Raw genomic sequence first — 27,573 nt, forward strand, 5'->3', positions numbered from 1 at the left:
TCTTGATTTGGTTTTGGGATTGTGTTTTGGTTCTAGAGTGCGAAGGAGGAAGGGGAAAGGAAAGTCAAGCCACCGTCGTGGAAGAAGATGACGACAGGGAGGGAAGTGGTGTCCATGTCTGTGTTCGTGGAACAAAGAGGCGGAACTAGATCAGCTGTTGACGGTGCCGTCAGATCAGGTCTTCCATGGGAGGACCAAGGAATTAGAATCTGATGGTTTGTTTTTGTGTGTGTGGGTGTGTGCTACAAAGTTAAAGAAGGGATGAACTTTTTTTCTTTTTCTTTTTGGTGGTTAGGGGTTGATGTTGTGGTTGGTGGTAGTGGCTGTGGTTATGGCTGTGGGCGGTGGTGATAGTGGGTGTTGGCAATGGCAGTGGGTTTGTTGGTAGTGAAAGAGATGAGAATGAAAAAAAAAAATTAATATTTTAATGAAGTGGTAAAAAATATAAAATCTTTGATGTTGGATGTATTGTAAAGTGAGATGTTAAAATTGATAAAGTAGGTTTTTGAGATGCTAAATAGTAAATTTTTTAAAATCTTTGATGAGGGTGCTCTAAATAGTAGCAACTTGCTACAATAAGGTGTTACTACTTTTTAGTTTTAGCATCTTTGATGTAAAGCATATTTCAAGATTTTAAGCTATAAAATAGCATTTTAGCATTTTTCACATCTTTGATGTGAATGTTCTAATTATTGTGATGGGTCCATGAAGCCAGGAAGAATAAAACACAAACCCAATAGATTTATTTAAGCTTTTGTACGGAAAATGATCATTTTGATTTTATTGGAAATGAAGAAAGTTTCTTTCACAGTTAAATTTTTCTTTTTCTTATCTAACATTGCAGAGAATAGTATGTAATTTTACATGAACTATGAAATGAAACTATCATGGAGAGAGGATCATTTTCTTTTGTGTTGATCTGTACATCATTATTACATGCATGCCTCTTTTTTTTTTTCTTTTTTTGCTTAGTAAGTGCAAAGGATAGAACCCCAAGCAAGAGGTTACAAAGAAACCCGGGTGCCACTTGACTACAAGGCCATTGGCATTATTACATGCATGCTAAGCAATAAAGTAGGGGGCAGACAAATGAACCAAGTGTGTCCAATAGTGTACTTGCTATGAATTACGATCAAACATCATCACCATTGATCATTCTTTTCTATGAGGATGTGAGCTTTCCACATGTCAGTTTCATGAAGAGAGGGACCTCTCTCACCTGAACCTGGCTATCAGACACGAGATCTTATTCTCTTAGTTCTCTATATAACTCTAGAACTAGCTAAACTTTTTCCTTAGCACTGACCATTTGAAAGGTTCTCCACAGCCTCTCATAGCTCTCTTATGCTCACATACTTATGTGCTGCTTTATTTCCATATATACTCACACAGCATTAAACAAAAAGTAATGCCCATTACAATCAACAAGCTTAATGGAAAACCCCCAACTATTAAAAAGTGTAAGAAAGAAAAAATTATCCTTTATTTTTTTTTAAAAGTTTCGACACATAACGTTTGCTTTTAATGATAACTCTTTATTATCAAACCAAAACATCAATCAGTTTTAGGTGTAAACGGGGATTGAATTCTAGATCTTTTGTTCAACCACAGAAAAAATTATCCTAGTTATGTGAAAATGACTTCTTCATGGATTCCAAAATATAACTCTGCATAAAACACTTCCATTGTAATTCCAAGGGGCAGCCGCAGTATATGTGTGAAAATGATTTTCTTTGGGTAACCACTTAGAACTGCTTAGTGCTTAATGAATTGGAATGTACATAATCTCCCACTTATGTGCTCACTGAAAGCCATTATCAGGTCATGTCAGATGATTGATAGGTATCTGATATGAAAACGTTATCACTTTTTTTAATGGTGGAGCTTCTTCTAGATGGCCCAAAAAATGATGTTTTGTACCGCTCAATTATCTAGTTTGTTATAAGTATAAATCCGCATGTGTGAAGAGACTAGTAGATATATAAAATCAGTACGAAAAGATCTCTCAATCATTTTTACGTGGAAATGTGAAGTCTTGATTTTTTGTTTTGGCGGGGCCAAACTGCTATAGTGAATCCCTAGATTAGAATTTGAAGCGAAATAGAGAAATTAAAATATTGTGCAATTGGAAAATGCAGAAGATAAATATATCATACTTAAACAGTGGCACAGAGGTAGAATTTTAAGAGATAAAATAATTAACAATATTTTTTTTAAAATAAAATTAAACACGCTAAATATAGAGTCCTATAGGAAATCCATCTTTTTTATTTTGGTTTGGAGTAATAACAATTATTAAGAAAATACACACTTAAGATATTCATATAGGAGATATGAAAATTTGGAGACACGTATATTTGTTGTAAAATATAACTCAAACATAGGGCTAAATTTAAATTTGTGGAAAGTTTGGAAGGCGATGTCACTTCCTTCCTACTTCGCAAGAAAAGACATAGAAAAGGTTTAAGAATTATTAAGAAAAATTATAGCTTCCATTTAATGCTTTGGTGCACTAGACAAGATATTGGCAAACACATGGCCAAAATGGCCACGTCTCCCTCTATATAACATATAGTGTAGATTGTAAATTCTCTTACAATTTTTTGATGTACATTGCAAATGTGTTCTCAAAGTTTTAGAATGCACAATTCTAAACTCCCATAGATGATGATGGATAGATTAAACTATTAAATTGTACAATAATTTATACGTTGAGAGATGGATAATGTAAATTAACATCAAGTGAGGGTGTTGATTAAAAAATTATTGAATTTGTGGTCATATTATAAATACTCCTATAGTTTAGGGTGGGATGATTACAATTAACCAAAAAAATAAAATAAAATAAAATAAAATCACACCCAAAAACATAGCTGCTAGATAAGAGACAATGGGAAATTGGCGAAGGATTGTTCCAAAAAGTTCAAGGGTACAATTAAAGTTACTGCTTTGCAGATAAGGAAACTATAACATAATAAAACTAAATTGATCGTTTCTTGAATTATTGATATCAAACTTTTGAGTCACTTGGAATATATGAATTTCTATTATTGACTCAGTTTACATTTTATTCTTAAATCCCATCATATTATTAAAAAAACACATGACACGGATAAGCACATGATGTGCTTGTGAATCATTGAAAAATGACCAACCATTCTCAGGTTCATTACAAGCAAACTTTCCAACCCAAAACAAAAGAAGATAACTTGTAGTAGGAATGCTTGCCCAGTTGCTTGCACAATTCATCAATCATGCAATTATATCCATGATTTGGTTCCAAAATGCCTATTTAGTTGGAACTTAGTTTAGTACATTGTGACACCCCCAATTACGGGTTTTAGATTGGATAAATGCATGTTATGCATTGAATCCTACATCGAGTGTTTATACAGTCCTACTAAATTGTATCAACAATCACGAGGAGCTCTAATAGTCACTTGACTAGTTCTTTTGAAATATAATGCAGATATGACTAAGGCTTCTTCGGATCATGACAACATAGTTTCAACCGTTTATCAGCCAAGTATTCACTTGAATCTTGCAAATTGAAGTTATGTCTTTCTTTCTTTCCTTTTTTCTTTTTTGATTTGTAATGATTTTTCATGAATGGTTACAGTAAGAAATAGTGATGGAAGAGAGAAAAGAGATGTAATAGGAACTTATTCTACTTTGATGGGGTTTGCTTGTCTCTTCCTCTTTGCCATCGACAAAACAAAGACACTTTTCATAAACCAAAAGCTGTCCTATGCCATGGCAGTTTTGGGTTCTTTAAGCAACGATCTACTTCCTCTCTCTCTCTCTTTCTTTCATGTGCAGCCCTCCCCATCTCGTGCTTAGATTCCTAATTGGACACATTTGTAAGGTAATTCGAATATAATAATATCAACCCCCAGAGCATAGTCACGAGGTAGCCAATATGTGTGACTCTAAATCGTGAAGAAACTCCCACAACAAAATGATTCATATGCTCAGTATGGCCTGTAAATCACGTGACATCTTTGTTACTTTAATTAGAAACCTCAATGGGGATTTAATTATGTTGAAAACAAAGCCCCATTTTTTTAATACAAATTCTGCAGAATCAGCACCTTAGCTCTTGTCATGGATGACCTTAAAATGTTGAATTTGTACATGACATAAACAATGGTTACAAAAAGTTTCATTTGAGTGTGTTATTTTTTAAATAATAAGCACATTGTTAATTAGCATATGAATTTCATAGGACAAATGGACCATGTCATAGATCTCATCTTGAATTTATTTGAGATTCGAAGAGGCTGGTTTACAAGCATCTGGATCTAAGTCTATATTTTTCTAATATAGATCTAAATCTGAAACTGTTACAATTTCAATAACAGGATTAAGGTCTGTATCCCATATGAATGATCAAGATCTAAGTCCCCTCCAAAATTTAGATAAAAATGGACTCACAGGTTATGGTAAGAGCAGAGAACAATGCAGCATTGTATTTGTTCCAACAAATCTTTTTGCAGCTTTTGAAAACCTTTGAAGGGATATTTTTGGACATAGATTCAAAATCAATCTGAAGTGATTTCTGTTCTTCCAATACAGCAATTTTGTAGGCTCCAAATGAAACAAAATTGGAAAATGAACCCTCACCCACTAATACAAGTTTAAATATCATTATCATCAGTAAAACTATAAGTTCCTTTCTAGTGAAAATTAAATGTTTTTGGATCCAGAACTAAAATTTGTGAAGTGGTCTCAATCCTAGTAGTAGTAGACTCATCCAACTCTACTCTAGACAAGGCTGACTCAGACCCTTCAGTGCTAATTGGCCAAATTATGCAGCAAGTGACAAAACCTTTTCACTTACTGATATTTTTTTTTTAGTTCTCAATTCTTTTCTTTAAACTAAAAAAGCAAAAAAAAAAAAAAAAAAATTAAGATTATTTTGTACATACCCACATATAAAAAGGATAAAGTTCACACCAGAAAATCAGAGACAAAAGTGACTCTCACCAAGCTCTCCCACTTTCCATTTGAATTAAAAAAACAGTTATCCCTCCCTTCCCCCCCACCTCTTCTCCATCATCAACCATAAATAAATGCTAAAAAACAACCATCTAAAATTTCATTTCTCTCTGCATAAAAACATCATGGCCTAGCTGTTCTTGGATCCGGGGATTCTGGGTCTTTCAATTTATTTATACATATACCACTTAAAAAACTTGTAGCCCACAAGACATGATTTGGTTCCTCCCATTGTCCCTCTCCCTAGCCTCAACTCAACCAACCAAACCCTCTTCCTTTGTGTACTTTCTTCCTCTCTCATTACACTTTGTAGCATAGCTGTAATGCCTGTAAATCCATGGAACACCCTCTTCTCTTTCCTAACAATTATTACCATTTCCCTCTTGAACCCTTTTGTAGCTTTCGCCGTTAATCCACAAGGCGAAGCTCTTCTTTCATGGAAGCAAAGCCTAAATGGATCCACTGTGGCCTTGTCTAATTGGAACCCAAGTGATGAAACTCCATGTGGGTGGTCTGGAATCACTTGCAACATCAACAAGGAGGTTGTGGAATTGGAGTTAAGGTACTTGGATTTATATGGTACAGTTCCAACTAATCTCTCTTCATTGGTTTCATTAACCAAGGTTGTACTTTCTAGTACAAACCTCACGGGTTCAATCCCAACACAGATTGCTACACTACATGAACTGTATTACTTGGACTTGAGTGACAATGCGCTAACCGGTGAAATCCCATCTGAGATTTGCAACTTGCTTAAGCTCCAAGAAATCCACCTCAACTCAAACCAGCTAGAAGGCTCAATTCCGGTTCAAATTGGCAACCTCGCAAGCTTGAAATGGCTGACTCTCTATGACAACCAGCTCAATGGAGAAATACCCAGTTCCATAGGCAACTTGAAGAACCTCCAGGTGATAAGAGCCGGTGGAAACAAGAATCTCGGAGGCCTTATACCCCGAGAAATCGGGAATTGTACCGAGTTGACCATGTTAGGCCTAGCCGAAACAAGCGTCTCGGGTTTCCTTCCTCCGAGTCTCGGCCTCCTCAAGAAGCTCGAAACCATAGCCATCTACACAACTCTCCTCTCCGGCCAAATCCCACCTGAACTCGGCGACTGCACCGCCCTCCAAAACATCTACCTCTACGAAAACTCACTCACCGGTTCAATACCGAAAAGTCTCGGAAACCTGAAAAGCCTCCGAAATCTTCTGGTATGGCAGAACAGCTTGGTGGGTGCTATTCCATCAGAGCTTGGGAACTGCAAGAACTTAACGGTTTTCGACGTTTCGATGAACTCGCTAACCGGAAACATTCCGGAAAGTTTCGGAAACTTATCGGCTTTGCAGGAACTTCAGCTGAGCATGAATCAGATATCGGGCGAAATCCCAGCACAACTCGGAAACTGTACGGAGCTCACTCACATCGAGTTAGACAACAACCGTATCGCCGGTACGATACCACCCGAAATCGGAAACCTCCCGAAACTTCAGCTGCTTTTCTTGTGGCAAAACCAGCTGGTGGGTCCCATTCCATCTTCAATCTCCAAATGTCAGAATCTCGAAGCCGTTGATTTGTCTCAAAACGGTTTAACCGAAAACATTCCTCAAGGAATCTTCGAGCTCAAGAAGCTGAACAAGCTGTTGCTTCTCTCCAACGATTTATCGGGCGAGATACCGGAAAGTATCGGAAAGTGTTCGTCTCTGATTCGGTTCCGAGCTAATGGAAACAAGCTCACGGGGCCGATACCGAGACAGATTGGGGCCTTGGAGAATCTGGATTTCTTGGATCTCGGATCGAATCGGATATCGGGTGGGGTGCCGGCCGAGATTTCGGGTTGCCGAAACTTGACGTTTCTCGATTTGCATTCGAATTTGATCGCCGGAGAGGTTCCCGGTGAGTTAAGCCACCTTGTTTCGTTGCAGTATATTGACTTTTCGGATAACTTGATTGAAGGCGTTCTGAGTCCGAGTCTTGGATCGCTGAGTTCACTCACCAAACTTATCCTCGGGAAGAACAAGCTTTCTGGTACGATTCCGAGTCAACTCGGTTCGCTTTCGAAGTTACAGTTGTTCGATCTGAGTAGCAACGAACTGTCGGGGAATATTCCGGCGAGTCTGGGGAAGATTCCTGCGCTGGAGATTGCATTGAATCTGAGTTGGAACCAACTTTCCGGCGAGATTCCGGTGGAGTTCGCTGGGTTAGACAAGCTCGGAGTATTAGATCTCTCTCACAACCATCTCTCCGGCGATCTCCAATATCTCGCGGACCTTCAAAATCTCGTGGTCCTCAACGTCTCCTTCAATAACTTCTCAGGGCGCGTGCCAAACACTTCGTTCTTCGCCAGCCTCCCTCTCAGCGTCCTCGCCGGAAACCCCTCTCTCTGCTTCGCCGCCAATGATTGCAACTCAGAAAATCCCAAATTATCTCCAAAATCTAGTACACGCGCCGAGGCAGCGCGTGTGGCAATGATAGTTCTATTGTGCGCTGCTTGCGCTTTGCTCATCTCGGCGCTCTATATCGTGGTGAACTCAAAGAAGAAAGGCCTTGGTGGGGCCCAAGACGATCCCAATGCTGATGTGGAAATGAGCCCACCTTGGGAAGTGACACTTTACCAGAAATTAGACCTGTCAATTTCCGATGTGGCAAAATCATTGACACCTGGCAACATATTGGGCCGAGGTCGATCTGGTGTCGTTTACAAAGCCACAATATTTCCGTCAAACTTAATGATTGCCGTTAAAAAATTTCGGTCATCAGAAAAGTTGTCTGCATCGGCCTTTTCGTCCGAGATTGCCACACTGGCACGAATCCGACACCGAAATATCGTGCGGTTGTTAGGTTGGGGAGCTAATAGAAAAACGAAGCTGCTTTTCTATGACTACTTGGCTAACGGTAATTTGGACACATTGTTACATGAGGGGTGCGCAGGATTAGTGGAGTGGGAGATTCGGCTCAAGATAGCATTAGGTGTGGCTGAAGGGCTTGCTTACTTGCATCATGATTGTGTGCCTGCTATCTTGCACCGGGATGTGAAGGCCCACAATATATTGTTAGGGGATAGGTATGAGGCTTGTTTGGCTGATTTTGGGTTTGCAAGGTTTGTAGAAGACAATAATAATTCATTCTCGGCTATTCCACAATTTGCTGGATCTTATGGCTATATTGCTCCTGGTATGTATCAAACTTTACCCTTTTTCTTTTGGATATAATTTGTTACTATTATTAGGCTACTAATTTAATTATCTAGTTTAGGAGATGATTATGTTGATTAGACAAATGTGATTTATGAGTTGTTAGATACTAAAAGCTTGATTAGTAATGTGATTAATGAGTTAATCATTGTTTAGTGACGTAAGGCCTTTGCTAACATAGGATGAGATGGGATAAAATCATAAAACCACTTTTTTGGACACTTCCATTTCTATGATAGTTGTTTGTTGTCGCTTTGTTTGTTCCTCATATTTTTTTTTTAAGAAATAACTACAATATGCTGCTAACATCGCAACTCGAGCCCTTCCCCCCTAGACCCCCAAGCATTTTGTGCATGGGGAGGTGCCAATTCAACTACAAGGCCTTTGGCTTCCTCATATATTTGGTTGTAAAGTACATGCATATTTGTATTTGATAGGTGAAGTGAACTATTCCATTGGGTATATCATAGATGTGTGCTGAGCTCATTAATTTGCGGTGTGATATAAACTCGGAAGTCTTAAATTTAATTTACCATACTATTAGTCCTTTTAATTTACCATACTAATAGTCCATGAGCTTATGAGAGTATTTCATGAACAATAAATGAAATAATCTGGTTAAAAGACTAGAACACCACTCCATTGTATAAAAAGAGAAAAAAAAAAGGGTGAATTGGTTCCGGACAAGAAATTTGGTATAGCATATGACATATGTACCGTGAATGGCAAGAATCCAAAACACCACACTTTATGTGGCCAGACAATTGCCCTACTTAGCTGTGATATACTTGATCTCTTTTGGATTTTATATTTTCACTATTTACACTTGTACCTTGTACCTGTGCCTCTAATAATTGGTGACACAAATTGATCATTTCATATCTGTGAAAATTGAACTGAGTTAATTTTTAACATTTTTATTTTTACTTCATATGGTTTATATTGCAGAATATGGTTGTATGCTAAAGATCACAGAAAAGAGTGACGTATATAGCTTTGGGGTCGTTTTACTAGAGATCATAACCGGGAAAAGACCGGTGGATCCATCATTTCCTGATGGGCAACATGTGATTCAATGGGTACGTGACCACCTGAAGAGCAAGAATGACCCAGTTGAGATCCTAGACCCCAAGCTTCAAGGCCATCCAGACACCCAAATTCAAGAAATGTTACAGGCCTTAGGAATCTCCCTCCTATGTACAAGCAATCGTGCTGAAGATCGACCGACAATGAAAGATGTGGCAGCATTATTAAGAGAAATTCAACATGAGCCCACCATAGGAAATGAGGACCACAAGCTGAATAGCAATTCATTGAAAAAGATGGAAAAGCCATCGTATTCAATTTCATCATCGTCGGTGACACCAGCTCAACTGCTACTCCTCCAAGGCTCTTCTCATTGCTCATTTGCTTATTCATCTTCCTCAGCTGGTTATATATCAGAACATCAATAGCTATATAGATTTTTATGTGTCATTATGTAGTAAGGGAAATATATATGTTCCAATATTGATTTGTAGTTGTAGAGGTTTTTTAATATATAAAGAAACTGTAAAGAGTTAGCAAGGATCAATATTTTGGATAATTTGAAAACAAGTTAAGCAAAATGAGTGTATAGCAACTTGAAATTGTTGTCCCTAGTAAATGTGATTATTTGATATTTCCCAAATTCAAACTTGTTTTCACATCTAAAAAGATTGCATTTTTTTTTTTTTTTTGGATATAGCTTGTATCCAGTGCAATTTTGCATTGAACATGATGCAATTCCAACATGTCTTCGTACTTCTTTTTTTTTTTTTTTTTTTTTTTCATATACATATATAGTATTACCAAATTAAACAATGTGCCTAAGAAAGAGAAAGGAACACAAATTGTTGCTTCATTGCAAAGTCATTTTCCATCACTTCTCCTAAAAGGAGCAAGGGGATGTGTTGATGGATGTGTGTGACTGTGTTATTTATGTCACCAGGGATGAAAAAGAATTTTAGAAAGTGATCTCTCTCTCTCTCTCTGATGTGTGGTTGTGGGAAATGTGTGCAATGATTGGGCATTGTGATCCCCTTATCTCTCTTGATAATTGTTGAGTTAAGGATAAGAAAGAAGCTTCTTTGATTTCATGCTTCCATCTAGGTCCCCACACCACGTGAAATGGAACCACACAACATTCAATGGGCACTTAAAAAACTTAATTACGAAAAAATGATAACTCGATGTGCAAATACAACTAGAAACAAGCCAAACGTCTTTTCCAAATATTAACTGATGTATACAGATGTACATACATGTATACATCAATACTTGTGTACAATACATTTTAACTTGCCACCACTTATTCTTGGATAAAGATAGAGACTAGAAATGATGACTGACAAAGAAGTCCTTCAAATACTAACCAAAAGGACAAAAAAAAAACAAGAAATTCTTCATATTTTCTTCTCCCTTTGATAAATTTTAATTATTTTGCACAATTAAAATGGATTAGATTGTTTGAGTATGTTGTGTGCTGTGTGAATGTGTGTCAAGTCCCATATTTTTACCTGGTGGATCTTGAGTTTATAAGTAATAATTACAAAATGTGACCAACTATTTTCCTCATACAAAAACTTTTGGCTCTGTATGTAACTAGGTACTACAAAGAAGAGCTACTGATCTTTCACAAAGATACTGCAGCGGGAAGCACCACAAAATATTGGTGCAAGACTTGAAGACCACTTTACATATTTGTTGGAAGCTTTGCTTTGTTGGTAGCTCACTTGAGCAATAAGTCTTAGTCGTGGCAATGCTAGGCTGTGCTTGCAGTATCTTCTTTATCTTCTTATACTAATATTATATGCAGCAAAGTTCCAAGCTAACTCTAGTAGCTCTCTGTTTGCTCTCACGTGATGCACATGCAAGTTGACCACAAAGTGATAAAGATTCTAGCAACTTAATGGACCAACATGTGAGCTCTGAGATACACTGCTGGCATCAAAAATATATTTCAGAGAAACCAGGAAATTTTGGGCCTTGATAGAATGTATCAAAGATTCCCAACGTAGATCATAAGTACTTAAATTAATATGATGTATATTTTGTGTGGTCATAGGGTCCACCGCATGTGTGCATGTTACATGGGATCCCACATGAATTTACATCAAGATGGTGACTGCCATGTGGTTCACTATCAGCACAGCTTTAACAAAGGACTAGTAGTTGATTTTGGCAATCAAAGGGACCAAAACTTTGGTATCCCTTGGATAGTGTAGGCAAATAGGTGGGTTGGTGTTGATTTTGGCAGATCTAAGTGAGGTCTGCTTCCCAGCTAACTTGGATCTAGCTAGGATCCAATCAAATTATAAGATAAAATTTTGGCTGGTGCTCAGTAAAATTTTTAAAGGAAGTGACACTTTATACTGAAACACATTGAGGTACACAAACATGTTACCATGGAGAATTCTTTTCAGGTGAAATGGATGAAACTAGACTTATGATATGATAAAAAATGGATGGTTGAAAACTGAGGCATGAGATTAAAAAGATTACGAAAAAAGATGTGGTAAACAGTAGTAAATCCTTTGTGACAGTTTGCCACAAGAACTAGTGGCCAAGCTGGAATTGCATAATTAGAGCTAAGAGATGACTGATAATTAGAAGATACAAGAACCCAGAATTGAATCAGATTTTCTTTGTGTAACATCATTTCAACAGGAAAAATTATGAGTGTTAAGCATGATGGCAAGGCTTATTATTGGTATGTTATTAATTAGATGATATAATAAGCCAACAATATTTTCCTATCCACTTAAAAACTAACCCTATTTGCAGAATCGTTTTTGGTCACAAAACCTGTCTAAGTTAGTTTGGCTCTACGAGGAGGGGGGAACAGAATCTCCATGTGAAAATCATATATGACAGTAATATTTTTGTGTTCACTAACAACCAGGATATTACACTGTTCCCCTGTATATATCTTGGTTGGGGCCACATCTTCATCTTTTTCTATTTGGTTGGAGATGCATCTTCATCTCCATGATAGAAATACCTTATTGTGTTGTCATATAGGTCCATTATTACACTCGGACAAGACCTAATGTCCCAACCCAAATGTTTCACATCTTTTGTTAGATAATTATGTTTTCATTGATTTTAACACAAGGATGTGTCCATCAAAACGTCTCATCACCTTTTGGTTGTCACTCCAGTTTGTTGGGGGAAGGGTCAGGGGGAACAGGTGAGCAGTGTCCCACATTTTTCATTTCAAGTATGCAATTTCTCTGAAGTGGAGAAAAAAGAGAAGATATTCAGCCATATATTTATGGGTTTGACTTGCATCTAGTGCTCCAATAAACTAGACAAAACACGGACACAACACATATCTAACAACGGCCATGTGTTGATCTCATATCTCATCCAGTTTACTGAAATACTGGAAAGAAGTCTTGCCCTATTTTCACATGGTTGAAGATCCAACCCACAAAGCAAACCATATAAATTAAAAGAAGTTTTTTCATAGCAAAAAAAATAACTAACAGTGATATAGAAACTTAAAAGCTACGCTACAATTGTTCCTAAGCAGAATAAAACATGAAATTCATGGCAGTGGATGTAACATATCAGCTGCAGCACTTAAAACAGTTATTGGTTTCAACTTTAGCTGTACAGATCATCATCATCTCCGGCAGCAGTGGCAGAGGAAAATGGGTCTGAAGCTCCTGCTGCAGCACTCTCAGTTCGATCTGGAAACCGGAACTCAGATCCGAAACCACGTGATTGTTGTAAAGTCTGAGCAAAGAGCTGGTATTTCCTGATGTCTGCATCACTGACACTTCGGCGGGCATATTTCATCGACTCTTCAAAGTGTGCTGCCTTTATCTCAGGAACCTCATCAATGTCATCCTCCTCCATAGCTTCAGGGTTCTCTCTCTTCCTTCTCTCCCTCTCAATATCCTGTTAGATGGGTTGAACAAAGAGGATATTAGGAATATGAAGTCCTTCATTTTTAAGTAGAGCAGAAGAAGATATAGGAAGGGGTGGGAGAACAACGATGTGCATGCAGGATGTGCATATTATCAACCCAAGGTCATCCACCCATAATAACAATAATAATAAACCAAGGCCAACCAACATTACAGGAGCAAATACAGAATTCTACAAATTGTAAAACCATCAAACCTGAATAATATTTTACTTTCATATGCACAGCCAACAAAAAAAGAATTAAAGCATTTATATAAGCTATGAGAGGAGGAACAATGGAACAATAAATAATTTGTAATAGCCTTGTTGGCATTTAACATTTTAAGATTAGCAAATTCAAATTTTCTAAAGAACTATAATCATGTTATATATATATATATATATATATATATATAATGAATAAATAAAACTATGAAGCATGATAACATGAACAGAGTGTACAGAACAAAAAAATTATTTAGAACAGCCATTTACACCATCAAAAAGGGTGCCATATGTCTACCAAATCAAGGAAAAATTACACCTTATATAAACACACTAATCAAAGAATTCTCACACCGAGTGAGCAGCTTTACTAGACCAGCAATAATTAGTTTTGGTAACTTGCTGTCTTCCACACAACCAAGGTGGTCTAAGAACAATATGCTTATGAAACTAATGCTTTGCTAAATGCAACTTCAAATTTGGGAAAAGCACTTACCTTCTCAATATTTTCCCTAATAGCATATTTGCAGGCACGCTGACAAATTTCAGTGATATCTGCACCACTGAACCCTTGAGTATACCGTGCAAGAGCTGCAAGGTCAACCTCCTTAGAGATGGGCGATTTCCGCAAACATGCTTTAAATATCTGATGACGGGAAGCCTCATCTGGAAGCGGGATATAAATCAACTGGTCCAGACGTCCAGGCCTGAGCAAAGCTGAATCAATAATGTCTGGTCTGTTTGTTGCCCCAATAATGAACACTGTTTTCTTGGCTGTCATACCATCCATTTCTGTCAGAAGTTGGTTTAGTACTCTGTCTGCAGCACCACCAGCATCACCAACAGAGCCACCACGCTGAAAGTAGGGACCATCAAATAATCAAAATAAACCATTAGTCTTAGTACAATACTTTGCAATTAACAGCAATAAGTTGTTTTTGTGTTTGTGCTTGTTTAGAGGTGAATGGATATGTGAAAGTACAGCCTAAATGGTCAGTACCTGAGTTGCAATAGAGTCTAGTTCGTCAAAGAAAAGGACACATGGAGCTGACTGCCTAGCCTTGTCAAATATCTCACGCACATTTGCCTCACTTTCTCCAAACCACATTGTCAGCAACTCAGGTCCTTTGACACTAATGAAATTTGCCTGGCATTCATTGGCAATTGCTTTTGCAAGTAGTGTTTTACCACAGCCAGGAGGCCCATAAAAGAGAACACCTTTAGAAGGTGACATGCCAAATTTCTCAAACTTCTCAGGATGCTCCACTGGGTATTGGACAGTCTGCAAGATGCCAAAAAATTGATATGAAATTTAGTGTACATAAATGAAATCTAACAGAGACAGGAGAATGCTCTAAAACGCATTTTTCAGAAGGGAAAAATCAAGATGGAACAAAGTACAAACCTCCTGAAGCTCTCTTTTAACATTGTCCAAACCTCCCACATCTTCCCAGGAAACATTAGGAACCTCCACAACCTACCAAACAAGAAATCATGATTGTTATCTCCTGTAAATGCATATGGCGTCTAAAGTAGCCCAAAGAGAAACAATTTCCATATGAAGTAAAACAAGACTTCTTTTCAAAACTCACTGTTTCACGTAGCGCTGATGGATTTGAAGTTCCCAATGCAGATTGGAAGTGTTCATTACTCACAGCCATCGAATTTAACACCTCAGCATCAATAGTTTCATCCTCTAAGTCAATGACATCCATTTTCTCCCGAATGCACTGAAGAGCAGCCTCTGTGCAAAGAGCAGCAAGATCTGCGCCAACATAACCATGGGTATCTTTCGAAACTCTTTCAAGATCAACCTGAAACACAATACCAATTAAAACATAAGATAATGTTATCACCATAAAGAAAATGATGTTTTAAATAACATTTGAGAAAACAGTAGAAAGAATCTCACATCATCTGCAAGTTTCATATTCTTTGTGTGGATTCTAAGAACTTCCAATCTTCCAACTTCATCCGGTACACCAATGTCAATTTCACGATCAAATCTTCCAAATCTCCTCAATGCAGGATCAATACTATTAGGCCTATTGGTAGCTCCCATGACAATCACATGTGCTCGGGACTTGAGACCATCCATTAATGTCAGGAGTTGGGAAACAATACGCCTCTCCACCTCACCATTCGTCTTTTCCCTCTTTGGAGCAATTGAATCTATCTCATCAATAAATATAATAGACGGGGCATTCTTTTCGGCTTCCTCAAATGCCTTTCTCAAGTTGCTTTCAGACTCACCAGCTAGCTTTGACATTATTTCAGGTCCATTAATCAAAAAGAAGAATGCACCTGTCTCATTAGCTACAGCTCTTGCAATCAGAGTTTTTCCAGACCCAGGTGGCCCATAAAGCAAGATACCTTTTGGGGGTTTCACACCAATTGATTTGAAGAGCTGTGGGTGTCTAAGAGGAAGTTCTACTAGCTCACGGATCTGAGCCATTTGCTTCCTAACACCACCAACATCATCATATCCCACTTCATTCAATCTCTCCTCATCCTCACGTTTGATAGGGTCTCCCTCACAGAAGATTTCAGTATCTGGTGCGACAACACAATACTCACCAGGGTCTGTCTCAATCACCTTGAATTCAACACTTCTCATTCCACCCCTGACTAGAAAAAGGTCACCCTTCCTCACAGGTCGGTAAGATTCCAAGAAATATGCTGTTGAACCAGGAAAAAGAATCAGACAAAATCACAAAACTATATAACTACTTAATTACTAATTAAAATAAGCAATAAATGAGCCAAGATGAAGTTAAAATAGCAAACTCACGCTTCAAATATACATCAAACAAGTTGCCGCTAACACCCTCAATTGTATCATCAATCGGAAGGATGTGAACTCGTTTCCCATACTTCACATCAGGGCACTGATGGACGGATATAACATCTCCAAGACGAACTCTAAGATTTGATCGAACAACTTTGTTCATTCTGATTTTTGGTTCTTCACATTGTTCATCAGCAAGAACAATACAGACTGTGTCTCTTCGCTTCTTTCCCTGTACACCACCAAGAAAGGAAAAAAAGGAAATGAATCACATTCTCAAAATCAAATTCACCTCTTAAGTAGCTATATAGAATGTAAAATCACCTTAAGTAAAACAGTGTCCCCACGGAAAAACTGAAGCTTTTCCATTGTATTAGGGTGCATGGAAACCACAGAGTTATCATCAGTTACAGCTTCATCAACAACAAGACGATTAGGAGACTTCTTGCGTTCCAGAATTGCAGTGGAATAATCCTTCTTATTACTTTTCCTGTTTTGAACATACAAATCAATTATACTGGCAGAAAGGCTAAAGGAGTATGAACTAATTAATAAAGAATTCCAGTAACTTTGGGGAAAGTGACAAGGTGATAACATGGACAGCAGAGAGAGAGAGAGAACATTGAATAGTTATGAGATACATGAAATATACACAATGAACAGAAGAAAAAGAGACATATTACAATAGTGTGTGATAATTTTTTATCCAATAAACTGAATGACGTAAACTAGTTTTGTGCCCAACATAAACCTCTCAAGGTCAAGCCTCATTGGAACTTAAAATTTCTACTGTATTTCAAACTAATTTCAATTTATCACATATTACAATGTGATGCAGGAATCAACTATTTTTAACAGTTAAAAAACAAACAAACGTACCCAAAAAAAAAAAAAAAAACCATAAAAATTTCAGCTGTTATCAGTAGTCTAGATCTTCTGTATATCTACATTTTAATATTGGTGGAAAAAGCAATGTTAACATCCAACATAAAAAATTGCAATGTCCTTTATCAATTGGATGACAATGCAGATTACCAAACTTTCTCAACGAATTCATCAACAAAATCGACCCATGTAAATCAAAACTATAGGCTTGAAACGTAAATATTCGACAATTATTAAAAACCAAGACTGACATTGAAATTCACCAACATGTATAAAAGAATATTTAAAATATCTCTAACTAATTTTCTCATTCAAAATTAAAAATACACATTAAAAACATCCCAGGAGCTTAACTCTCACAATAAGCATCACACCCCCATATATAATTTTATTTCAAATACATGTTACACTTAAAATTACATGCTCTACAATCCACTTAATTTTTGTAACTCTTTTTTATTATCCCAGTAAATATATTCCCAAATTGTCATCAATCACATTTAATCCTAGTTCACCATTCACATTAAAACAATACCATGAAGACAATATAAAAAACTAAAACTTCAACTTCAACAAAAACCCAACACAGACAAAAACCCCTGCAAAGCTTAACCCATTAATCAATATGCAAAACAAACCGATCACATTTCAGCACAGCACAAACAGACACAAAATTCTACAGAAAGATTATATCTTTAAACATTGTAATAATTTTCCAAACGAAACAATCTTCATCATCCTAAAAGAAAACAAAAAAAAATCCCATGAAACTATCTTCCGGGAAAACAATAAAAACTCCCAAAGAAGCTATCTTTCGATGGAAACAAAAATTAAAACATAAAAAGTTCCCAGGAAACTGTTTTCATGGGAAACAAAGAGAAATTAGAAGTAGTGAAAAACGTACTGGTCCGCAGAGGAAGAAGAGGGCTGCCCATGATCTGGGGCAGAAGAGCTTGGATCTGCCATGGTTTTTCTCTCTCTCTTTCTCTGAGCTTTTCGCTTTCGTGTACTACAAGGTTTTTGGAAGAGTTTAACTTTAACACTAAGTTCGGTAAAGTTAAGAAAAAAAAACGTGAAAGCCTTTTGTGTTTTGTTTCGATATTTATAGGAAGAGAGAAAGAGTTCTAGTCCGAGTGCAACTTTTTTTTTTTTGATAATGTTCGAGTACAACTTTAACTAGGACTTGTTGGAGATACGGCTCTTAGCCAATAATCTTGTTCCACGTGTCAATGAACGAATAATATCTTGCCACGTAAGCGTCAATTAACAAAACAACCGAGTAATGACATGTACTATATTTTAAAAATAAAAATTTTATATAATAACAAATATATAACATATTATATTAAATTAAATGATTGATATTATAATTGTTTATTGTGCCAAGGTATTCTATATTAACCGTCAACATTTTTCATCATATTTTTATTATGATTTTGAACTTGTACTTTATAATCCATTAAGATTTTTCTATAAATTTGATGATCAAACTTAATAACATTATATAATATGAATGAATGAATGTTTGTTTGTATGTAATTTTTTCATTAAGCAAAAATAAATTATTAAAATTATAATAACATGAGACAATAAATAATTTATTTTCTTGAAAACAAGACCAAAAATATAAATTAAGGAACAGATTAAGGATTTCAAGTTAAGGGAGTCGGAATATAAGCAGGAAAAAAAAATGTCTTATGAGTTAGCAATGTGGGCAATGTGGGATTTACTAGTTTTCAATTATAAATTTATCTACTTTAAAAATATTAGTTATTGCATTATGAGCAATGTTATAAATACTATTTCAGACCTTATTTTGGTTTGTTTATTGGAACAAAATATTTAGGTATTGGCCTATTTCAGAGTTTCCACTATTTTATGTGTGTGTGAGAGAGATATTAATTAAAACCCATATAAATTATTAAAAAATTTAAAATTATAAGTCTATATTTCAATTAGTATGTCAATCTTTAAGCCTAAAATATACATTTAATACATATATTATCAAATTAACAATTAATTTTTCAGAATATAATATGATTAACATGTATATCTATATAATGACAGAAGAAAAAGTCATAAGCTAATTTCTTTTTAAAAAAAAAAAAAATACTAGGTGATTACGTGTAGTGGAGGATTGTGTAGAACCGTAGAAGGCTTAAAAATCTAAGCTTCACTTGAATACTAGTCAGGCTAGTCACGTGAAGCTCACAAAACTTAAAAAGTAAAAGAAAATAACACAAACAAAATTAATGGCCCATTTGGATGGAAAGAGAGTAAAGTAAAGCAGAGTAAAATTGTCCCAAAATTAGCCTATTTTCAACTAACTTTACTCTACTTCATTCCACTCCCTCCTCAATCCAAACAGGCTTAAGAAACAAAGTTGAAGTGTTGAAGGTTTGTAACTATGGGGCCTAGGTTAAAAACTTAAAATGGCTAATAGGTTTTAATTTTTTTGGGTTAGGTTAGGCTTGGAGATGGCAATTTTGCCCTAGCCCTCCCTGCTTCGTCCCATGCGCATTTTTCCTGCCCCACAAAAGTGGTGGGGCATGGATGGGACAAGATTTTAGCCATGTACCAAAGAGCAAGGCGAGACAGGGATGGGTTTAGACTTTTTAGACCCAACTCGTCCTGCCCCGCCCCGCATTGATAAAAGTTAAATTATAATTTTTACATACCCAAAAACTCTACTATTTAAGCTTCCATTTAGGAAGCGCGTTTTGCATATTTCCTAACATAAGCTTTCTTTTCCCGTGGGTCCCATGCATTGTTCACAGGACTCACAAGTACCATATTCAGTAACTTTTTTTTCAAAACTGGGTTCCACGACACCATTCACACATTTAAAAATTATTTTGCTACAGTGTTTTTAGTTTTTAGTTTTCAATAATAAGCGATATTCAAACAGACCCTAAATAAACAAATTATCAGCTTATTTTATTCTACCCAATAAGGCTTTTTGCCTCTTTTTTTCCTTTAGCAAGGTTGGAAATAAGGTACTAATTTTAACATTTTTTTTTGTCTTTATTATAAACAAATTTATGTACTATTGAATCATTGATTTTGTAATATGAGATTTTTGTTTTTGTTGTAATATTGTCTTATTAAATACTTTAATAATATTATTCAACTTTTACTAAAAACTAGTATGTAGCCCGTGCTACCGCACGGGAATAGATATATTATTAATCATGAGTTTATTCATATTTAAAAGGCTCAGTTAAGTCTAAATTCATATTATTAACCAGAAAATTTTATTAACAAAACTTAGTAATATATATATTTGTTGATGAGAATGAGTGGTGGGGTAAGATAGAATAGATGAAAGGAGGAGGGGAAGAGGAGATGATAAATAAGCACAATTTCAGTTGAGCAGGCTAGCAAACCTTATACGATATGGCTTATCAACTGGGATTTTAGTTGTAAGTGCTTATAAATAATTGGCATAAAAGTGGTTTGTGTGCATAGGTGAATTGTGAGTTGGGCGTATAGGAAATGTTGTTTGTATTGTTTATTCTAGCTTAGATGAGTATATTTTCATTGGATTTGTATAATTTATTTGTGAGAGCTATGTGATGTGTCATTAGTGGATGGTTTACTTTTATTTTATTATATTGTGTGCTTCCACATGAGTATGGTTCACTCTCATCACAGTGACATAAAATATGTTTTGGACAAGAAAGATTGTGTTTTATTATTTAGCAGGTATTGTTTGGTAGATTGGATGTAAAAATGCGGGGATTTTTAGTTAGAAATGTAGGGATTTAGAAAGAGCTTACCAAACAAATGCGGGGATTTAGCAGGTATTGTGCTTACCAAACACCACTTTATCTATTTTACCAACCTATTTTTAGAAAGAGCTTGCAACTCGTGCAAATACACGGGATTTTTATTTAATAATTTTTTTGTTGTATTTTTGTAGCATCTCAAAAGTTTTTTTTTTTTTTTTTATATAACATCATCAATATTAAATCAAATCATACTTCATTATAGTAACATATATTAACACACTTTGAATAAGCGGGAAAAAATTAAACTTACAAAAGTGGAAAAACAAATAGTTTTCTTCATAACTTCATAAAAATTTAGGTACATAGCTCAAAATAACATTTATAACCTTAAAATGAACCAAAAGTCAAATAGTTTAACCCCCTTAAAAGTTTATGGGTCTAATGTTGTGAGCAACCAAGCCATTGATGATCTTTTTGCATACCTAGACATATCAGAACTTCTAAAAAAAAATATGTTAAATTGATTCCAAATGAAGAACACATACAGATGCGAAATTAGTTCTACCATCTCAAATCTAAATCACATGAATCAATGTTAGATAGCTTATCATTTCTTTTTCCTTTCAACACGTCTAATAAAAATCTCTAAATCGGAAAAAAAAAAAAGTAATTATTTTTATGGTAAGCATTAATCCCTTGGACAATAGTATCATTAAAAGTACATAATCTAAGCATGAATCTCCATTAATACACCAAAGAAACCATGCATAGATTATGCAGTCCTCTCCAGTCATCTTAAGGGTCACATTTATATATAAAAAATCCTCTAATTTCCTTTTAAGTTGTAAACTTATAGTTATTTCTTTTTGTAGATTATGCATGTGTGGTCCTAACAAAAATTAAAGGTTTAGAGATTAATCTAGTGAGATCCTAAACCTTCCTACTTTTTGAAAGGTATTAGAAATAATGCATTGAAATACTGAAGGAAAAAAAGGGCACAATATTGTCGTGGGTAAATAGACATTCCTCACTATGGTTAAAAAAGCATCACATGGTCCAAAATAACGCTGAGGCACCCTAGCCAATAATTTTCCTTCAAATTAAAGTTTTGACTACTTGCAATCCACACAACATAACCCAAAAAAAAAACACAATTAAATGGTAATAATCAAGCTGTATCTCTCTTCAATAACTACCTAAAATCTAAAAGATAGAACAGCAAGGAAACATCTTAAAGAAACAAACTTACCTTCTTCTTTTTTTCCAAACAGTTGCATAATTTTTTAATGGTGCATTGGTCAGATCCAAGGCAAACTTCACATATGCCACAAAATCTCTTTCTCGTGATTTGGCTTAGTTGCCCTCAGTTCCTCACATAAATCAAGTGCACTCAATTTGCATAGAGTAAGAAAATGTAAATATTAAGTATTCAAAATGGCACAATGGATTCTACATAGCCACCTTCCCTAATCATATCAAAATATGCCCAAAGGATCCAAAAGGCAAGACAAAGTATTCAAATTTAAAACTTTCACCCCTAACCATAACACTATTTGCCTTATAAACAACTTTTGCATGTCAATTCCCAATTATTAAGACTACGAATCTTGGAGCAAAGCAAATGAGGATGGCTATTTTTCAATTACCGATATACGTCTTAAGACAACTGCAGGTTTTGTTTTATCAAATTTTATTGTTTCTCTTTCTCCTAATCTCCCACTAAGTTATGCATTAAAATATGAACTTTGATAGTTTTAGTGACATGTAATGCAACATCAAAATTGATTAAGAAATTTAATTGATTTTAAAAAATTTCGTGTCCTGTTTTATTCAGGTCCAATTTCTTTGTCATATTTATTCCCTTTAAGAACAAAGAATGGTTTTGGGAAATGTTTATAGATTTTGTTTATCAGAATCTATATTTGTTCTACGTATTCACTGAAAAATTTAAACAAACACACAGAAAAAACACAAAGATAACCAAGAAAAAAGTTATTTTAAAAAAGTGCAGAGAGTTATTCAAAACAGAGTAGATTTAATGAAATAGTGCAGTGCAGTGCAGACTTTTTATGAATCAGTGCAATGTAGATTTTGTGAAACAATGTAGCGAAGATTTTAGATGTGTAGCAGTGCAGATTCTTTGTAGAAGAATAGTGCAGAAAAATAACATTTTGAAGAAGAAATCTTTTTAACAAATTGGATCCATAGACCAAATTTTGTTCACTAAGAAATTTAAACAAACAAATAGAGAACAAACAAAAAGATAACCAAAACAGAACCTTCAAACTCACATTGCTCATTTTATAGAACTTGGCAAATGAAACAAAAATCCCAAAGCCAAAGCTTATTAGTAAAATCACATACCAAATAAAATGGAGGTTATAATGTGGTTTTGGAGAAGGAGATGGGCAGAGAAAAAAGAGCGGATAGACTAACAGAACACAACGTATTCAAGGCCTAGTGATACCCATTGAGAAGCTTCAAACAGGGCAAAAAAAATCCTTTGAAAAACCTTTCTTTTAAAGGTATAGATAATAGGTTATACAATATCAATTGATTTTTTTATATTCTAGATAAAATTTGATTTGTGGTAACTTATGATAAAATAAGCTTCAAGACCCCTTTATTTATAAACCACTTAAGTCAAAACGCAAATTCCCAAAGTCATAATCTATTCATTCTAAAGATAAACCACACACAAAGACATTTAATGTTCTTTCAAACGTTACCCTAACAAAAACATGAGAGAGACAGAGACAGAGACAGAGACAAAAGGGGGGTAATTATAGAGAGACAATGTGAGAAAACTGGTGAATCTATTGGACAAAATTCTGTTTTGATTAGTATATTAAAGCCAATGAATGTTTTAGAAACCAAAGAATGTTGAAGGCTGATAGCAAAGGGGTTTTGAAGAGACCATTGTTGATTTATTTAAGTTTTAATTTTCTTTAAGAATACCTTACAAATTGGCTCCTTGACTAACTCTCCTCCCTTGCTTGGTTGAGTAACTATTCTTGCTGAAAGAAACTGATACAAAGGGAAAAATACAAAGGCGTTTACAATTTAAAGAAAACAGGTTGAATAGCCAAAATTGATGATATAAACTTTGCAACATTTTCTAATATTGCAAAGCAATAAAACAAAAAAATAAACCAAAGAAAACTTAATTTTGCAGAGAACTATCCCAAATACATCAATTGGCAAAATGTAATCCAATGGATGAATCCAATGATATTGATATTGAGATAGAATAGAGAAGAAGTCCATTGGAGAAACAACGGAATCAACCTAATGGAAGTCATAGGATAGAGAATGAGAAGAATGATAGTTAGAATCTCCTAACCTGCCAGTTTTATCCAGCAATATTTCTTGAAAACACCTGGTGAACATCATAAATCTGTCTAAACAGAGGTAATTCAAACAACAAATACATAATGGATAGAATCTATTACAAAGTATAAGATAAACGAAAGAGAAATTAGTCTTTCATAAACAATGCTGACCTAATCTCCAAGTATGTTTGATCATATCTAAAACAAAATAATAAAGTACCAATATACCTCATTGTCATAGTCAATCTTTCTTTAAAAGACTGATTTTCAAATGGTAATCTTATCACTTCTATGATACCAATTCTATTAAATGCTCTTCAATTGGCATATCTCATCCATATATATATGTAAAGAAATCACACTGGGTTAATTTGCATATTTTAGCAAATAACAGATATTGATTTCGGAGTTTAATCAAACAAATTGGAATCAAAGATAGACTATATACCAATTATGAATAGCTACCACATTGAATTCAAACCCACAATCCCATTGATTAAATAGTACAAAAAAATTAACATTTTTTGGTCAAAGTAATTTCTCTTTCATGAACAACTTTTGTTATATTTTTTTGGAACATAGCTTTTTATTTATAACGAAAACATATAAACATTGTAAATACCAAGACAAAGAAGAATGTACAATAGAGGGAAAATGTGAAGTTACAGGCTATAGATTAAATCAGACAGATATTAAAATTTTACAGGTCAATTCAATCCAAATACTTGAGGAAAAAAAACCTAAAATATGGAAAATAATTATACAACAAAAAAGGGCATGAGTAACAATAAAGAAAACCCAATTGGATAGCAAAGCAAAAAACCAATCCCTGATACGCAAACAACACTGGTTACAAAACATATAACATGGAAAAATAAATAAATAAATGCAACTTATGCACAGGTTAGTGCTTTTTAATTAACTTTCGTATTTATTTGTTTCTAATTTCAGTACAAATGAAAGTCAATTATAAAGTCATCAAAGGATAAATATAATTAACAAATTAGTAAATAACAGAATACTGGAATTGTTCTTCCATGAAATCTAAAGACCAAAACCAACAAACACCAAAAAAGAATAAATGCTATAGAGACCACAAACCAAATATAAAACCTGATTTGAAACTGAAATTAATGATTACATAATCATCACTAATAGAAAACTCAAATCCTTCAAAACCAACACAATGTAATCATTGAGCTACACTGAATAGTAAAATTGCACAAAAACAAATAAGCCAAATTGATTGCAAAGCAGAGCAAACATAAAAATAAAGATCCATGGACTAATCAAAAACATTAATGTGTTCACAAGATTTTAGTTTCAAGTTTAATACTTTTACTACTGCTTTGGTATCAGTTTGGTAAAACTGCCATTATTTCGGATTGCTCAAAAAATAAATCATAGCAGTTTTAAATTGCAGCAGAGAAAAATGAAAGAAATATTGCAAAAAAAGCGTGAGAAAACATTGAACATATGGGTTGAATTGTCAACAACACACCATTTAATCAAATCTATGTCATTTATTTCTATGTTTCTATTTCAAAGAAGGCAGTAAATAAACGAAGAAAACAATAATTTCAATTTGGAAAAGATTATAATGTTACTAAAACAGGAAAAACAAATAGTATAATCTGAGACCAAATCATTCAAAGAGAGAGAATAAACAGCCGGATTTTAATTCAAACTTGAATAAGAAAAAGTACCGGTGAGCAGTTCCTGAGAAATTAGTGCATACCTTCTGAATACACTGGGTTTTAATATGCAATAACACCAATCAAGCAGCGACAACCAACAAAGAAAGCATACCACCTTTTAAGCTCGTGAAAAGAAAAAGAAAACACAGACACACTCTTGTTTAGAGAATGACCAACCTGGCATCAACACATGATCTAGAAAAAATTATAATTGAAATCTCATAAGCTATAACTAATGCGGATTTGAAATAAGTAGAAGAGAAAATTGGCTAAAAAAATGAATTTGTAAAGAAAAAAGCTGGCTAAAGCATGCAAATCAGAGCCAATTGAAACACAGATACAGTAAATTGATAAAATCTAATACAAAGTATGAGATAAGTAGAAGGGAAATCAGACTATCCTAACCTATCAGTTTGTTCCAACAACGTTTCTTACAAAAATGCCTGGTGAACATTATAAATCAATCTAAACAGGACATTCAACATGTCACTTTTGATATATAACTTAAGTATTAAGCATATGTCAAAGCATAAAAAGGAATCTTCCACTCAAACCTGAGGCATTTAGTAATTTAAGATGCCCAATAAAAACTCACACACCGTGACTGTTGGGTCAATTGGTATCTCTTGATGTCCCTAACTTACACATTTAGGATTTGCACCTCCTCTCCTCCTCTCTTAAGCTTAATGCAGAAAAGGAAAAAAAAAGTTCAAATCCCACATGGAAAAAAATAATCCAATCTCTTTCTATTAGTTAATGAACCACCAACCTCTCCTTCAATTTCACATACATTGTCTGTGGAAGACACTAACAAAAACTTCATAGACACAAAGGAATTGTTTGGGTTTAATTAATATCAGATCAAAAAAAAGGGGGAAAGATTTGCTCTAATTTAATCAAATAAAATATATGGCACTTGCGATTTGCAAATAAAACAGTAAAAGAGAGACCAGAGAAAAGAGAAAAGAGTTTAAAGTAATCGTTGTAAAAAACAGCGCCTAAAAATTTGTTGCAAAGTGTATAACATACTTTAGTTATCAATCTGTTTATTTGTTATTTTAAAATGCAGTAATTAACCCAAAAAATCCCATAATCCCACTTACAAAGAACTTAAAATTACTATACACTCTGAAGCATCCATGTTGAAATCTGTTTATAATCCCTAATGTATAATACAATAGACCAAAGAAAAATAACAGTTTATACCTTGTACAAAAGAGAAAGTGTATAATACAATAGTCAAATTTTGGCCGAATGGCTTTCACAAATGGTTTAATTATTCATAGCCCGTTGACCTCATGTAAACATTCCCGGCAGAACTCCATTCAAGCAAACTATAATAAACTGTAAAATGGTTTTATTTTTCAATAATCTTCTCAATGTTCCCCTTAAATTAAGAGATTGGTCTGATTTTTCAAGAATCACCATATCTAGAGGTCAGTTTGATTTATATATAGCCATTATTATATATGTCCTTTGGAGATGGCCTCTCATGATTCTAGGGTTCTACCATTCTTGTCCATGCCGTAAGAATTAATATTGACAACAAAGCAACTAAAGAAAGAGAATAAACATCCAAATTTCAATTCAAATTCAAACACAAAGAAGTGATGTGTACCTTTCATCAGTCTGTGTTTAGTTCCAATTATATTGGTCACGGAGTAGTGCTGATCCTCAATCTCAATCCCTATTGCTTACGGATTGTATCTATCTCTCTCTATTTCTGTCTCTCCATTTCTCTATATCTGCATCTCTCTATTACCGGTGCCAGTTAAGAGAAAAACCCAAAAAATT

The 27,573-nt window shown here is 34.8% G+C and overlaps 2 protein-coding genes across 2 annotated transcripts; one reads left to right on the forward strand and one right to left on the reverse strand.

The window, feature by feature from the left end:
* Positions 1-4,979: 4,979 nt before the first annotated feature.
* Positions 4,980-9,875, forward strand: LOC115963700 (LRR receptor-like serine/threonine-protein kinase). Its single transcript, XM_031082818.1, has 2 exons — positions 4,980-8,166; positions 9,135-9,875. The coding sequence occupies exons 1-2, from the start codon at positions 5,322-5,324 to the stop codon at positions 9,638-9,640; spliced, it is 3,351 nt and encodes a 1,116-aa protein (XP_030938678.1). The 5' UTR covers positions 4,980-5,321; the 3' UTR covers positions 9,641-9,875.
* Positions 9,876-12,653: 2,778 nt separating this feature from the next.
* LOC115963681 (cell division cycle protein 48 homolog) lies at positions 12,654-18,104 on the reverse strand. Its single transcript, XM_031082775.1, has 9 exons — positions 17,924-18,104; positions 16,459-16,624; positions 16,138-16,366; positions 15,259-16,025; positions 14,939-15,160; positions 14,752-14,823; positions 14,347-14,628; positions 13,843-14,202; positions 12,654-13,112 (listed from the first exon to the last, which is right to left on the reverse strand). The coding sequence occupies exons 1-9, from the start codon at positions 17,983-17,985 to the stop codon at positions 12,816-12,818; spliced, it is 2,457 nt and encodes an 818-aa protein (XP_030938635.1). The 5' UTR covers positions 17,986-18,104; the 3' UTR covers positions 12,654-12,815.
* Between the last annotated feature and the right edge of the window lie 9,469 nt (positions 18,105-27,573).

The sequence above is a fragment of the Quercus lobata genome, chromosome 10, assembly GCF_001633185.2.
Source record: "Quercus lobata isolate SW786 chromosome 10, ValleyOak3.0 Primary Assembly, whole genome shotgun sequence".
NCBI lineage: Eukaryota > Viridiplantae > Streptophyta > Magnoliopsida > Fagales > Fagaceae > Quercus > Quercus lobata.

Excerpts from the sequence above, each read along its gene's own strand:
- LOC115963681 (XM_031082775.1), bottom strand. The coding sequence starts at position 17,985 with ATGGCAGATCCAAGCTCTTCTGCCCCAGATCATGGGCAGCCCTCTTCT. Across the intron at positions 16,625-17,923 it reads TCTTCTTCCTCTGCGGACCA|GAAAAGTAATAAGAAGGATT; the intron begins GTACGTTTTTCA and ends TGTTCAAAACAG. Across the intron at positions 14,629-14,751 it reads TTAAAAGAGAGCTTCAGGAG|ACTGTCCAATACCCAGTGGA; the intron begins GTTTGTACTTTG and ends GGCATCTTGCAG.
- LOC115963700 (XM_031082818.1), top strand. The coding sequence starts at position 5,322 with ATGCCTGTAAATCCATGGAACACCCTCTTCTCTTTCCTAACAATTATT. Across the intron at positions 8,167-9,134 it reads TTATGGCTATATTGCTCCTG|AATATGGTTGTATGCTAAAG; the intron begins GTATGTATCAAA and ends TTTATATTGCAG.